The sequence below is a fragment of the Narcine bancroftii genome, chromosome 11, assembly GCF_036971445.1.
Source record: "Narcine bancroftii isolate sNarBan1 chromosome 11, sNarBan1.hap1, whole genome shotgun sequence".
Taxonomy (NCBI): Eukaryota; Metazoa; Chordata; class Chondrichthyes; order Torpediniformes; family Narcinidae; genus Narcine; species Narcine bancroftii.
Window position 1 is genome coordinate 79,754,175 of NC_091479.1, and position 16,175 is coordinate 79,770,349.

Here is a 16,175-nt window from a genome sequence, read left to right on the forward strand (position 1 = left end):
CTGCAAAATGTACAGTCAAAGTCCAAAAATCTGGACTGCTCGGGGACTGGGTCGTCCAGATTTTCGGGATTCTCAAGCAGTACTTTTAAAATCCAAATTTAAGGAGAAATAAAGAAGAGTTGAGCAGGTAAATTTTGATTGTTTATTCATTAGCAAATGCAGCATGCTTCAGTTACCAAAACAAGCAATTTTAAATAAAAATAAAATCAAGTGTGGCTGCTTGTTGCCGCTGTGCATCTGCATCACTTGCCCATACGCACAATACACGCCTGCTAAATTTAACAAATTTGAGAGTTTTTGAAAAGTCTGGATTCTCAGGTAGTCCAAATTTCTGGCATCCAGAATTTTGGACCAAGTGTAACACTAAACTTGCATTCTAAAGCAATTTGTCTTTTATAGAAATGTTTTACAAGGAAAGCAATGAAATATGATTCGTCATTGCCATTAGTAGGAACAGAAGAGAAGATTGACATTTACTAATCAGTAGTTCCCTAAATGGCAATCTCAAAAGACAGGTGTTCCCAGAAACTAACTAATGAGCTGCAATATGGGAGGGAATTCCAGGTCTAAACTGTGTGGTGTCTCAGTATCTACTAACTGACCCAAGAAAAATGAAATGCAAGTGAAACCACTTTTCAAAGTGGTTCCTCTAGCTCAGGGGCCCCCAATCTTTTCAGACTATCGACCCCTTTCGTGGAATACCCAATCCCTCATCGACCCCCAGGCAAGGAATTCCGGCACTGGATGGGGGGGTGGGGGGTGGCAGCACTAGACCGACGGTGGCCCAAGTTAAATACAACATGGTGGCCACCAAGACCCAATCTCATGAAAGGTTGGCCAACCCTTCTTAGGCGCTGTTTTCCAATCGATTTCCGCCCCCTCCCGACCCCCTGAAATTTATCGACCCCTTGGATGGTCCCATCAATCCCCAGGAGACCCCTACTCTAGCTTCAATCTATATGCCCCCGGAAACCAAATTTAGCACCATTTTAATGACAATATTTCAGTTGTCAAAAAAAAAATCAGAAGTTCCAAAATGTAGCAAGACCTCATCTAAGACTTGTATAATAAAGTGCATTGTATAATCTATAAATTATTACGACTTTAGTATTGTGGGTCATTCTAATGTTGTCTCGGAACGTCATGAACCAGTGTGATGTATTCTATTGCAAGCTCGTATTGCAGCAGAAGATGAGCGATAAAAGCAAAAGTAATCTATTCAGTCCCTTGCATCTCTTCTGCTCATTGATGCCATTTTCCTGCATTGACACCAGATCACTTATTTGCTTAATTTCCAGAAGTTTATCTTTTGCAGACTTGGATACATTCAATGACTGAATCTGAGCCTTTTCATCTTGGACTGATGATTCACAACTCTCTGGATAAAGAAATTTCTTCTAATTTCTGCTGTGAACGGCTAACCCTCATTTTAAGATTTTTGATTTCTGATTCTAAGTCTCATTTCCCCTCATCTCCCTCTGGGAAGAACATCATCCCTTCATCCCTGAACCTATCCCATCAAACCCCATCAGAACTTTGTGCATTTTAATGAGGTGAGTGTATGGCAGACAGGTCTTAAAACAACATAGCACAATGTCATCAACACTTCCTACTTTAGGGAGGTGTTACTTAATAAATGGAAGCTGCAATTATGAGAGGGATTGGGACTGCTCTTGGGAGTGAGGTGGGACCTTCATTATTGGGGAAAAACAATGCTCTTTGTGAAATGGACCAAAGGGAATTCCTTAGGTCTACAGGCAGGTTTACCTTACAGGAAGTCCTTAGAAAGGTGTCATATTGCACAAGAAAAATCTGGTCTTAACTTCTAGAGTATAAAGTTTGAATAACCTTCCGAAGGCAGCAGTGAATAGCAAACTTTGAGGTGTGGTAGGTATCCAAAACAGCCTCGAGTAATCTTGAGGCTTGGAAGGCAAGAGTGAACATGTTCCATGCCTCTGAGGACAATGCTGTCAAGAAATGTGCAAGGCCACTGAGGCCAAAGAATGCAGTTTGAATATTGTCCTTTTACCCAGCAACAGTTCCATGAAATGGAGTTAGAAAATCTAATCACACTGCCAGTAGGTAAACTTTTATTTTCAGCTCAGTGAACTTGCCAATCAAGCTGAAGCCAAATGTTTTGTGTTGTTCTAACGCTGGGGCCATCGGGAGATTTAGGATGCAGAATTTGAGGCCATGGACAAATAACACCTTAGCAAATGAAAATCCTGCTGAGTAAAATTTCTAAATGGACACCTGCTCAATTCAACATTTAACCACATGGGATTATTATTACTAGAATTGTGCAAAGGAATTTCTTTCCCTTCATGTTTAACAGCCGATTAATATTTTGTCTTAATAATTCTAAAATTAACTTTGTATAATTCATCTATTTTCATGTCTATTCACAATACTAATCGATTACAAAAGACTATATAATAATAATCGTACGCAGACATTACCTCTTCCCATGTTGGCCTCAGAAGACTGAGTGATCCTCCTCACTTTTTTCCTCCCCCTCCTGGCCTCAAAGATTGCATTAATTTTCAGCACCACCTGTGTTCAATAACATGATGAATTCTACCAAATATTTAGCATCGCTGTACATAAATTGTTGCTGATGTCCGTATCTAGAATTGTCAGTTTTAAACAGATCATATCAAGGCTACGATCAACCAGTGTTCATATCTGAGGCATTGAACTCACTCTATTAGTTGCTATAAAAGATGGACTACGTTACATGTCATCAAGAATTGTCCTCTTACCAAACAATGGAATAGACTCACAACTCAGCAAACAAGGAGGTTATAACATTGGCTATGTGACTGTGCAAATTCAGTAGCATAAATGTAAACTGCTGCTCTGAAGTGAAGAACAATACTGTGCCATTCACATGGGACCCATTGGAGTTGCTTTATAAATATTGCTGCGGGGATTTCTGGCAAAAATCAGCACCCTGCCCCAATCTCAGCAATTGTGCAGGTAAATTCAGGTGAAGATTAATTGACACTCAGACTAACTAATAAAGAATCACTGATGGGAAGATACAGACCTTAGGAATCTTTTTTCTTCTTTTTAGTAATTGAGAGTCTCCCGACAAGCTCACTGTATCATCTGGACTGCTCGGGGTGGAAGGTGGGCTGGCTTTTGGTGGTGAACTAATGTCGTCTTTATTGGTTTTTCTCACATCCAGCAGTTTGAAGCTCCTTCTCTCTGAGGATTGTCGAAAGAAGGAGGGAGTCTTCAAAAGAAGCTGCAAAAAAACAGAGCAGACATGACCAAGACTAGAAATATACAATGCCTGGATTATAGCTTCAGATTACAACCATAATAATCAAATCCCATGTAGAAAAAAACTGAAGTAGTGCTGAGGAGATGGTCCTCCATTTTACAAGACTGCAAATCTTTATCACTCTCACACTGCTGATCCTATCTCATCTTCTGGACTTGCATTTCTGTGTTCAGATTAGCAAATGCACATTATTCTCATTTGTAATGCCTATTTTTGAAAGCACTGGCATTCCATAAAAAGGCCAACATTAAAACAAATCTTAGCTGTGAAGTTTCTTTCGTATCATGACCCAGTTTTCAATTAGTGTATTAGCCTATAGATGGTTAGAAAATTTCCCTCCCAGTAAAAACTACCTGGACTTGTCCATCCGTAAGGATTCATCAGTCAACACGCACAAAAATTAGCCAGGTTGAAAATGTTAAGCAATTTCTTTTACAGGTTTCTGTGCAGGTGACAAAGACAAACATTTGACCCATTTGCATTACCTTTGTAGGTGTGTCTGGTCTATTTTCTGATGGAGATCCTGGTTTGGGAGTGGAGGAAGCAGAAGAAGTATGAACCTGGATGCACCGTTTCCTAAGCATGTGCCTGTCCACAGATTCTACATCTTCATAAGGGTTTTCCTTGGGAACATCTGTGATATTAATTTAAGTAAACACACCAAAATTATAATTTTCACCTCTCATCTGGAAAGTTAATTGTTCCTGATCTTCACTCATTCTATTCCCTAACATTAATCATTTCCATTGTTGTAGCAGTCATTGTTAATTTAAAATTTAATGTTTAAATTGTAAATTCTGCCTTAGTCGATGATTGCCAAGGTGACCATAGCATGGACATTCCAATGGTAACTGTGTTACAGCTATTATTGCTCCTTTGAACTCAGTTCAACAACATTGAGTCAATGATTTCAGAGATGATTTGTCACAATATCCCGCAACCAAAAGAACTTTCATAACCAAAAGTCCTTTCAGCCAGCTTTGTCGCATCTTAAAATTAAAATCAGTATCTCATAACTCATTTGCTGCCAGAAATCCATTGTGTACCATACTTTCTCTTACACAATAATCATTCAACATTTACTGATGCACCCTACAGTCACCAATAACCCTCGAACAAACCAGACTTCACGGTAGTTGGACAACAGAATCGTTGTTCTACTCCAGGTATTTTAATCAAGCAAACTAGTTAGTGGCCTTTGAGTCTTCAGATGCTTTTATTCAGTTTCTTACATTGCCAGCTCCCACTTCAAGAAAGTGGCAGTGGTACCTTGGGATGCTGGTACCCTGGCAGTAAAGGTAAGTTCTCAAAGTACTATCAACTGGGAATTTGTCCACTTTAATACACTTCAAGGATGCTAAGACCTCCTACCTGGTAGTTCTAATACAGTTCAGTACCTTTGTATTCATATCCTCCAATTTCTTGACTTCCACATTAAAGACTAATGAGAATGACAATAAATTCATCGTATTTATTATGAAATATTCATTCAAAATCCCACCCATCTCTGTGTGGCCTTGTTGATCTTTAATGAGACCAATTCTTTCTGGGCCACACCTGTTGAATCTCTTGAGATTCTCCTTTTATTTATCTGCTAGCTTCATCTCAGATCCTTTTGGTTTTTTTACCCTCCTAATTTCCCTCTTAAGCATACTCCAAAACTCCCTTCCTGTACTCAAAGGATTTGCTTGAACCAAACTTCTTAAATCGGACTGAGCCTCTGCACTTAAACTCAATAGCCCCTTTTCCACTGGCACCCTGTTCCAGGAGTTAACTGGGAATTTACTGGGACAGGGCCCAATGGAAAAGGAACACAGTCAGAACACCGGCATCAAATGACGTCTTTTCACATCAGGGATTAACCATCTCTAACTCTACTCATGTCATTTGGTATGCTGATAAAACCAGTGGAAAAGGGACAGCAGAAAGTCACCTGTTTCAAGTTGAAGGTAGAGCACTCCAATCCCCGGGGATGAGTTGTGTTCAGTGGAAAAGCGATTAGTGTCCCAGTGGAATTGGCACAGAGTGCTTCCTATCCTGGGACACTGCACAGCCAATTAACTGGGATGCCAGTGGGAAAGGGGCTAATTAGAGTTCTGACATGGACACTGCCACTTCTAAGAAGGACACTGCACTGGACCTACACTTCCTTTTACTGGCTGCTTGTGACGCCTGACCACTTTCAAATCAGACTCGACTGCTTGTTCCTGCATCCTCCCTCTCCCTCTCAACTCTGGTTTGATCATATAAGAGTAAAGAATCAAATCTCCAGGAAAGAATGGTTTCTAAAATGGAACATGCTTAGATTTAGAGGTTAACCTAAATTTCAACTCCAGGAGGAAGAGTGCATTTGGAAATGTGCATTTGAAGCTTTCAAGGAATAGAAGCAAAAGTTTCAGCTTTGCATTCAAAACTATAATGGCCAAAATGTACCAAAACTAAATCTTGCAACACAAAGGACATAAGAACATAACATGGCCCTGGTTGTTAGAGGCCATCACTACAAGAATTGCTCAGGCCCATAATTCCCTCCTGCATACCAGAGTTCCTCCTTCAAAGATTCTACATTAAATTCCATCTTAGCACCTCTATATGCAAGATCTGTACTAGATCAGTGGTTCTCAACTCTTTTCTTTCTACTCACATACTACCTTAAGTCTTCTTTGGCTTGGCTTCGCGGACGAAGATTTATGGAGGAGTAATGTCCACGTCAGCTGCAGGCTCGTTTGTGGCTGACAAGTCCAATGCGGGACAGGCAGACACGGTTGCAGCGGTTGCAGGGGAAAATTGGTTGGTTGGGGTTGGGTGTTACTAACCACAGAGCACTTATGGCATAAAATGGCATATGGTGGTATGTCAGTGGGGTGGGGAGGTTGAGAACACTGTCCTAGATAAAGATTAGCAGCAACCACCAGAAAGTTTGAATAAATTCCTTCTTTTGGTTCAAGTGAATCCTTTGAGTACAGGAAGGGAGTTTTGGAGTATGCTTAAGAGGGAAATCAGGAGGGTAAAAAACCAAAAGGACCTGAGATGAAGCTAGCAGATAAATAAAAGGAGAATCTCAAAAGATTCAACAGGTGTGGTCCAGAAAGAATTGGTCTCATTAAAGATCAACAAGGCCACACAGAGATGAGTGGGATTTTGAATGAATATTTCATAATAAATACGATGAGTTTATTGTCATTCTCATTAGTCTTTAATGTGGAAGTCAAGAAATTGGAGGATATGAATACCAAGGTACTTAACTGTATTAGTTCCATGAAATGGAGTTAGAAAATCTAATCACACTGCCAGTAGGTAAACTTTTATTTTCAGCTCAGTGAACTTGCCAATCAAGCTGAAGCCAAATGTTTTGTGTTGTTCTAACGCTGGGGCCATCGGGAGATTAAGGATGCAGAATTTGAGGCCATGGACAAATAATGCCTTAGCAAATGAAAATCCTGCTGAGTAAAATTTCTAAATGGATACCTGCTCAATTCAACATTTAACCACATGGGATTATTATTACTAGAATTGTGCAAAGGCCCTGATGAAGTGCATCGTCACATCTTGTGGGAAGCTGGAGAAGAATTTGAAGAGGTCCTTAGTGAGATATTTACATCATCTTTGACCTTGGAGGTGGCTCTCATTTTGCCATTATTTAAAAAGGGCAACAAGGACAAGCCAGGTAGTTACAGGCCAGTGAGGTTGATGTCAGTGGTTGGAAAATTGCTGAAGGGAATTTACCAGAATGTGGATAATCAGGGACAGACTGGGGGTAGTTAGCATGGATTCATGCGTGGCAAATCATGTCTCGCGAACCTGATAATGTTTATTTGAAGAGGCAACTAAGAGGGTTGATGAGGGCAGGGCAGAGGACATTGTATATATGGACTTTAGGAAGGCCTTTGACAAGGTCCAACGTGGAAGGCTGTAATACATGGGATTCCAGGTGGATTCAAAACTGGTTTAGTGGAAGGTGATGTGGATTTTTTTTTCTGATTGGAGGCCTGTGCCCAATGGTGTGCAAGAGGGGTTGGTACTGGGGCCACTGCTGCTTGATATCTATATTAATGATTTGGATGGCTGTGTCGTCAACTTGATTAGTAAATTTGGGATGACACCAAATTTGGTGGTGTCAGGAGGATATCTAAGTTTTACCCAGGATCTAGATCAGTTGGGAAGGTGGTTCAAAGGAGTAGCAAGTGGAATTTACTCTGACTAGTGCTGCACTTTGTGTCAGACCAAGGCAGGACTTGGACTTGCACAGTGAAGGGTAGGACCTTCAAGGGTGCTGTAGAACAAGAGAGACCAAGGAGTACAGGTGTATAGTTCCTTGAAAGTGGTAATGCAGGTGTAACAGGTGGAGAAGACAGTGATTTGCATGCTGGCCTTCATTGGCAAGGTATAGAGTACAAACGTTGTGACCTCATGATTTAGCTGTTGGCTACATGGGGTATTGTGTGAGATTCTCATCACCCAGCTACAGGAAGGACATCAATAAATTGGAATGGGTCCAGGGAAGATTCAGCAGGGTGTTGCCAGGACTGGAGGGGTTGAGTCATAGGGAAATGTTGGGTCATTATTCCTTTGAGCAGGAGGCAGCTGAGAGGTGATCATATAAGGTTTACAACGTCATGAAGGGCAAGATAAAGTGAATACTCACTCTGATAATATAGGTCTAAAGTGAGAAGGGAAAGATTCAGGAAGGACCCGAGAGGCAATTTTGTCACTCTGAGGGTAGTCAGCATCTGAAATGAGCTGCAATGGAGTCTGTAGAAGTGGCCACAATAGCAACATTCAAAGGACATTTGGACAGGTTTTTGGAAAAGAGGAGCTTGGAGTGATATGCACCAAGTTGGGGCAAATGGGATTAGCCCAGAATATTATAATGGACAATGTGAAATAGCTGAGCTGAAGCATCATTTTTATGCTGCATTACTCTTAAGACTATAATTCAAGCAATGCATCACTTAATTACTTCTGCTTGGAACATTTCATTTCCTTTTTTTAAACTTTCTACCCAATTTATTCAAATCTCTTTTCACCTGGTTTTCCTGAATTATTTGAATCCAATTCATTAACTAATCAATTGCAATTTTAGCCAGTTAACCATTCAAAGTCACTGATACAGCATAAATCCAATAATTTACACAAAACCATGAAATCAGGTTCTCAGCAAGAGACAATTGTGTGCTGGAGATTCAAGTTTACAGATCACGAGGCTTACCCAGGATATCCTCATATATGTTTTCTTCTGATAAAGCGCAGTTCAGTGCCAACTTCGACTGGGCATACCAATCTACTTGCCCATTTCGGCCAAAATTGGAAGAGTGGAGCCTTTGAAAGTCTCTTACGTCTTCAAATTCAAAAGATTTCCGACTGTATCAGTAAAAGCAGACGACAAGTTTAATTCATGTCTCGATTTAATGCATCACTCGACAAAAAATTCGGATGACTGTTTTATTTTGTTTATAGATGCCAGGACTTTGGTAGAAAGGACTGAATTTCAAAGTGTACATATGACACTCGCAAGTGATAAATCTTGATGAGAATGGAAACAGTCTTTAGGGAGACATGAAGATGGAAATGGGCAGGCTGTGATAAAACAGGCAGAGGGGTCAAAGTAAAACCCCTGGTATTTGGAATTCAAGCCACCGGCAGCCTCAAGCGACTGGAAAAAAATAATTGAGGAAAATAAATTTAAAAAAATAGGTAAAAATAGGTGTTTAAAATTGTCAAAGTAAATGTTCTCTGAAGTAACTTGTAAACCTTTGGTGAAGATGGGAGCAAATATTGAGCAAGCAGAGTGCCTTGGTCGTGCTTTACTCAAGGCAGTTGAATAAAGTTAGAATAAAATTGTGCTTGAATAAAATGGCATTGCCCAGGATGAAGAGCTGGTTGATGACCCTCGCTATTGGGTTGACTCTATCTTAAAAGTTTCTCCTTAGCACTGCTTAGTAAGAGCCACCAGGTCAGAGGCTTTATCTGTAAACGTGGGGGAGGAGGTAGTTAATTATCTATAATGTCAATGTTTTTCTTTCCTTGGAAAGGGAGGAACCAGCAGGTGCAGTGGCAACTAAACGATTTCAAAGAATGTGACTGAAAATAAAGTAAAATGCTTCAAGGTTTATATATTCATGCAAGTGAAGTTTGTTCAATGCAAATATAATATTTTTGTTTTTTGTCTTTTAAACTGATTATTCTTTATGAAGGAGAATTAATTAGGCATTGTAAGAGAAAGTCTCAAGCAACTGGAAAATTCCCTTATCTGGCATCTACCAATCCCCATGGGTGCCAGATGCCAGGGGTTCTGCTGTATTTTTGTAAAGGAAGAACAGACAGAGGCGTTGCAAACTAAATTTCTATAATTTCAAAAAGGGGCAAAGGAAACTGGGATAGGTGCTTGGCAAAGGTAGTTAAATGGGAAATGGCATTATGAATGGAGACATACCTGTAAAACTAAGCTACTTTAGGCTAATATCTTCTTTCAAGCTAATGCCATGAAATAATCATGTCCAGGGAAAGTAGCTTGGTAACCAGCAATATAAGGGCTCACACTTGGTGAAATTCAAACATACCACCATGATTTTTAGCTGTGTTCTTGATTGATTAGAAGAGGATTTGATAGTACACACTTGCAGGTGTAATTGGAAGATACTGTGAGAGTTTTGGAAGTTAATGTTATGGCTTACAGAGGTGTCTTATTTGAGGCCAGACCAGCAGGATGCTTACAAGGTGGTTTTGGTGGCCACACGTTGCTGGAGGAAAGAGGAAGAAGGAAGATGGAGGAGAAGAAAGGACTTGGAGCAGTTTCGGCAAAAGTACTTCTCCAAAAGTAACTCAATAGGCAAGCAAAACTCGAGGAGACTGCTTCTCTGAGGGGGTTCTCAAGGACATCTGACACATCCTACAACCACACCTTCAGACAAACAGTGAGGGCATTTTAAGGGCAGTGAAGGTAATGGTTATGCTGAATTAAGCTTCTGGCCAGTGGCAGAGATGCAAATCACACCTTGCAATTTCCAGGGCCCAGCTGCATAAGGATACAGAAGCTCACTGTCAAGAACAGAAAAGCTCTTCTCTTTGATGGACAGAGGAAGGCCGAGGAAAAAAATGGAATAGCAAGATTCCAAATGGTGCAAGAAATTGTTGACTGGACTCCTCACTGAGAACTTCACAACAGAACAGGAATTGAAACAGATATCGCTTCTTCAATGACCATCTGAACTCCAACCATGGCCAGATTAAAATAATGATCCAAATCTGGGGAATAGCCATCAGGCTATTGGGACAGGCTGTTGTGCCCTGTGATTTTTCAGCCATCAGCTCAGGTTAAAGAGGACTATTTAGGAACAAAGACAGCAAGTCACTAGGATCATGAATGAACTGCTGGAATCTAATCAAAAATACCATTTGAAGGAGAACTCGATGGCGACTTGAATGGAAATTCAGGGACACTGGAAAAAGAGTGGGACAATTGCCCAGTTCTGATCAGGAGTTAACACAAGCTGCAGAAGAAACGTGGGTGTCCTGTAACCCTGCTGAGAGCAAGGCAGTTTTTATATTTGAATTGCCTTTTTGACTGAATCTTCCCACCTTACATACTGGCATCAACTCCACCAAAGTTACATCTGGAAGACCCAGGGCAGCAAGCCAGTTTAGACAGCACTCTGCTCTGTAACTTGCTTCCTGTCACACCATTCCTGAAGTCCATGAGAAGAATGCAGCCATGAACTTAGAACAGACACTATTTTGTATTATGTGCAGAGGCTTTCTTGCTGTGCTGACTCCCGATGGTATATGCACATTTCCCCCTTCATCTTTTATATTATTTCATATCATTGCAATCAGCACTGCAGATTTCCACATCATGACTCGAGATGATTTCTACAATCCCACTGGGACGAACATTTCTAAACACAGAATTTGTCTGCTTACCGGTTATCCTTAGAGTTTAACCTGGGTCTCCCAATTGCTGCCCCTGTGCTGACAGTAGGAGGAGGAGTTAATGGGAGAGGTGGGGGGATGGCAGGCAAGTCAGGCAACTGCCGAGTGCTCTTCCTTAACATACAAAGACCAACCACCTTCTCAGTACCATACTCAAACGTTCGCTTGGGCTTGGGCACAGGATTCACTGAAAGGTCCTGATTGAGAATTCCAGGTTCTGAGTAGACATTCTCCACGTTTCTAATTTTACAGCTTGCCCAAGTGACCTTCACCTTCTCCACAGTCCCAAAGATAGGCTCGCTCGCTTCTGAGTCAGAATTGGATTGGATGTGCTTGCGCTTGAGCTCCGAGCTGCAGCTGCCATCTTTTTTCTCCTTGGAGGGTGATGTTCCCTGGGCAGCTAGTGCCTTTTGAAGTCTCTGAGGGGTATAATAATCACCAGGTAGCTTCAGCTGGCTTGTCATTGAATCATCCTTAGCCTTTTCCTCCAGTTTCTTAATGTGGCTTAAAACAGTTGTTCTTTCTCTTGTCAGGGGCTGCATTGTAGCCAACTTAGTGCAGGCAACTTCTTTAGCTTTCCCACAAACCTGTTGCAACATATCAGACTTTACTATCTCAGTCTCTCTGCCCCCAAGCAACCCACTTCCAGTTTCCAAAGTTCTTGGTTTCCCTTCACCAACTTTGTATTCATTTTCTTTCCCGGCATCCTTGCTATCTCCATTCCAAATATTAGCACGTTTACCTTCAGCCTTCTTAACAACATTCTCCCCAACCAAATTCACTCGGACAGACTTGCTATCAAGTTCCTTGGCTTCATTGTTTCCCAATTTTAATTTTTCTGTTGAAAACACCAGTTCTTTCTTGCCCTCCCATTCTGAAATTTTTTCCTTGATGCTTGGATTCCTAACTATGATCCCAGTTTTATTGGGAGAATAGCTTTGCCTGGAAGTGTTCTTTAATCCTTTCTGTGTGGAATGTTCATTTTCTGAGTTGCTGTTGATGTCCAGCCTTGGGCCACTGATCACAAATTTTGAGTTCAGCATTGTTTGCCTGCTGCTTGTCAGTCTGGGCTTTGTAACGTAGCTGTTGACTGGCTTTAATGGATGCTTTGCCTCCGTGCCATCAACTGTCTCTGTACCATTCAGGATTTTTGTTGAACTCTTCTGAGCAGAATTCAGGTGTTGATTTACAATGTGCTCAGGCTCCTCGACAATAAGTAAAAATTTCTCACCATCTGTTTTCATTCTGGAAGGTAAAGAGATTACTCATAGTCACAGAACAAAACAGTAAAATCCCTGTTATCCAGAATTCAAGCAACTAGCAACCTCAAGCAACCAGAAAATTCCCTTATCTGGCATCTACCAGTCTCTATAGGTGCAAGATACAAGGGGTTTTACTGTAGTTGCTGAGTTTAAAGAAATACATGAAATAATTTTTAGTTGACCTTGGTGTGTCAAAGGACTTTAAATGTTCTTAATTTCACTATCTACTATTTTTGGATTACCTTCTATTCTTACACCAAAAGAGAGTGCCTCGCTGATCAGAGACATTGGGGTCCTGAATTTTTAAGTGAAATTAATAGGACCAAATGAACCAAACACTCTCTGCTGGTGGAACTCAGTGGGTCAAGTAGCATTACTGGGAAAAAAAAAGAACGGCTGACGTTTCAGGCGAGGTCCTTTATCAAGTCAGGAGAAATGCAGTGGAGAAGCCAGTGTAAAGAGATTGGGTTATCTTCACTTTCCTAAATGTGCCGTGTATCACAATTCTACTTCATTTTTGCCAGATCCACTTCTTCAACCAACGTTTCTTTGTGTTCCTGTCCTCCATGAAGGATCAGAAACTCATTCAACTCCAGACTTTCGAATACCTCTGGCTCTTAATCCCCATATGGAGCTCCCACTCTCACTCCCCATTTCAGACTCCTGATATTCTGCCTCTTCAGTCTATTACTCTGCTCCTGGCTCACCACACCCTTTGGCTCACTCCTTATCCCACCACTGCATTAGCCACAGCCCTCCATCCTCCACAGACTTCATATCTCACCCCCAGCACTGTTCCACACCCCATCAGCCTTCCCTCCTTCCCCCACTGCTACACTAACCACAGCTTCGCCACCCACCACCTTTGCTGACATCACATCCTATTCTTCTCCCCTCCTTCTCTCTTCTTACCTGAGCCCTTCCTCCTTCATGTTCCTTCCACACTTCTGGTCCCACACTGGGCTTCTAATCCCTGCTGGGCCTTTACCATCCCTCCTGACCTCCCCTCCCTCTTGCTGAGTGCCAGGAACCTCACCTTTGTGCCCCTGCTCACATAGAGTTCTGTGTCCACTATGTCTTCATGCTTTCCTTCCACCACCTCTGCACCCACCTCAAAGGCAAAGAGTCTTCACATGCCACTCATTACCCCTTCTATTTCCACCACTCTTCATCTTCTTGAACATTCTCTTTGAGGCCTTTACCCTCTCTTGACCTTTTTATGTTTTTAATTGCCAATAATATCACCTGCCTCAACTTTGCAACTCCCCTCACCATTCCCACCTCAACCCATCTGAACACACAGCACTCAACTCTCTTTACACCAACTTCAACTGCACACTGACCCCACCTTGCAGAGGCCAGATGTTAGCCTCCTCGTATCTACTGCTGAGCGTGACCCCACCAATGAATACTAAGCCAATGTCTCCCACACTCTCAAAGATCCCAACCTGCTCTAAAATGTAATTGGACCATTTCTGACAATTCTTTCCCCTTTCTACATTTGTCTCCAACTCAGGACACAAGCTATCTACTGACATTTGTTGCAAACCCACCGACTCCCACGACTACCTCGAAGATACCTCCCACCTAGTCCTCTGGAAGGACACCATTCCTTTCTCCCAGCTTCTCCATTTTCACTGCATCTGCTCTCAAGACAAGGCATTCCACTCCAGGATATGTGAAATGTCCTTTTTTAAGCACTGTGGCTTTCCCACCACTGTGCTCAATAGAGCCATTTCCCACATTCCTTCAATTCTTGGAATTCATCTCTTACAGCCCCTCCTTCCAAAAAAGAGATAGAGTGCTCCTTATCCTTACCTTTTTCCCCACCAACCTCCACATTCAGCACATCATCCTCTGTTATTTCTGTCAACTGCAACAAGTACACCACCAGACACAACTACCTTTCCTAATTCATTTCTGCTTTCCATGGCTCACTTTTACCATGATTCTCTTGTCCACTCATCCCTCCTCACCCACCTCTCCATGACTGCAGGAGGAACACATGCTCGTACACCTCCTCCCTTACCACCATCCAGGGACCCAAACAGCCCTTCCATACTCACATGCACCCCCTCTAATCTTATCTCCTGCAATCAATGCTCTTGATGTGGGGACAGTTTCACCAAGCATCTACACCCTGTCCACGTTGGTCATCTTGAGCTCTCGATTGCTATTTGAAATCCCCTTCCCATATCAACCTGTCCATCCTGGGCTGTCTCCACTGCCAGAAATGATGAACAATAAGGGAACAACCCCTCATATTCCACCCTGGTACAGTCCAATGGTATGAGAATAGAATGTTGATTAAGACATAGAGCAGAAGGAAAAGGTCCTTCTCAACAGGCTTCATGCAACTGTTTATGCTCCATCGTTCAAGATACATTGAGCTGGAACAAGCATATTTTATCAGAATTGCAAAAATGGAATCTCAGGTTAGAGTTCATACTCTTCACCCAATTCACAAAATATTAGTTCATTCTTCAGCTGATGTCACTAAATCCACCTTAAGAAAATGAACAACAGTAGACCATGGATTTTCTTTCTCTTTGTCAACTAAATGAGATGACAATCATGTAATCTGAAGGGCCTTATGGTCTTAGACCAGTACACCATAGTAAGTCTCATCTCTGCATTTATGTGACAATGTAAAACATTGTAATAAAACTCCCTCTTGAGGAAAGCATTGTTATATTGTGGGAATGCATACAATTGACTGTAATGCCTCAAATTTTCATTAACCTCAATGGAAAACAAGTACCGTGGGAAAATGCAATTAGGGTGCTCTTTTTAACTTCTTTCTACATAGCAGTGATAACCTTTCAAGCATTTAGACAGGAAAAAGGACCCTTAACTGAGGCACATGGTATTACAAGATAATCACTTCCTGCATGATACACTGGGAAATCTCAAATAATCTTCAACATGCAGAACACTCTTTGAAGCCTTGAATTGGTGGCACCGTTAGCACATATTATTACAGTGCCAGCATCCCAGGTTCCAATCCAGCGCTGTCTGCAAGGAGTTTGAACATTCTCCCCATGTCTGCGTAGGTTTCCTCTGAGTGCTCCGCTTTCCTCCCACTCTTCAGAACGTACAGGGTTTGTAGGGGACTTGGTGTATTTGGGCAGCATGAACTTGTAGGTCAGAAGGGCCTGTTACCATGCTGAATATCTAACTTTGTTTTAAAAAGCAACATTTTCTGGCGAGTTCTCAAGGAGAATCTAGTTGCTTTGTTCTCTAAATTCCAGATGACATATAGAATTAAAAATATGGCTTCACTATGAAGCAATAAAGCACCCTGTGGGGATACTTCATTTTACACCAAGGTCAATCACATTATTGTACTTGTGCTGCAACATACAGGGGTGCATGCTTGGGACATCTGTTGGCCCATTACAGATGCAAATCTCCAGAAAAACAGGGCCTTTTATATGATAATTAATAACCTGGAGCTCTAAACTATTCCTCCATCTTCCACTTCCCCTCCAAACTAGGCTTTTTCACACTGGCTGACCTGTCATTCAATTAACTAGTTAAACCTGCCATTTTTGCCATTAACACTGGACTTCTGTTAACCAATTCTCTGCGTCCTTTCACCTTCACCCCCAGATATCCCCAGGGAGAGAGGCGCCTATCCTCCACTGGTGATGTCTGAGTGACGCATTGAGCGATGCCCTCCTAGAATTCCATGT

The 16,175-nt window shown here is 41.7% G+C and overlaps 1 protein-coding gene across 10 annotated transcripts in view; it reads right to left on the reverse strand.

Moving 5' to 3' along the window:
* LOC138745991 (DENN domain-containing protein 2A) overlaps window positions 1-16,175 on the reverse strand; it is a 153,846-nt gene that overhangs the window by 33,467 nt on the left and 104,204 nt on the right. For all 10 annotated transcript variants that reach the window (XR_011346643.1, XR_011346644.1, XM_069903643.1 and 7 more), the window contains 5 exons: window positions 11,210-12,463; window positions 8,499-8,650; window positions 3,775-3,923; window positions 3,050-3,250; window positions 2,460-2,553 (listed from right to left, as the gene is read on the reverse strand). Coding sequence is in view for 8 of the 10 variants with exons in the window: in XM_069903643.1 (XP_069759744.1) it covers window positions 2,460-2,553; window positions 3,050-3,250; window positions 3,775-3,923; window positions 8,499-8,650; window positions 11,210-12,463 (1,850 nt within the window). In the remaining 2 variants the exon portion in view is untranslated. The remainder of the gene's footprint in view (window positions 1-2,459; window positions 2,554-3,049; window positions 3,251-3,774; window positions 3,924-8,498; window positions 8,651-11,209; window positions 12,464-16,175) is intronic.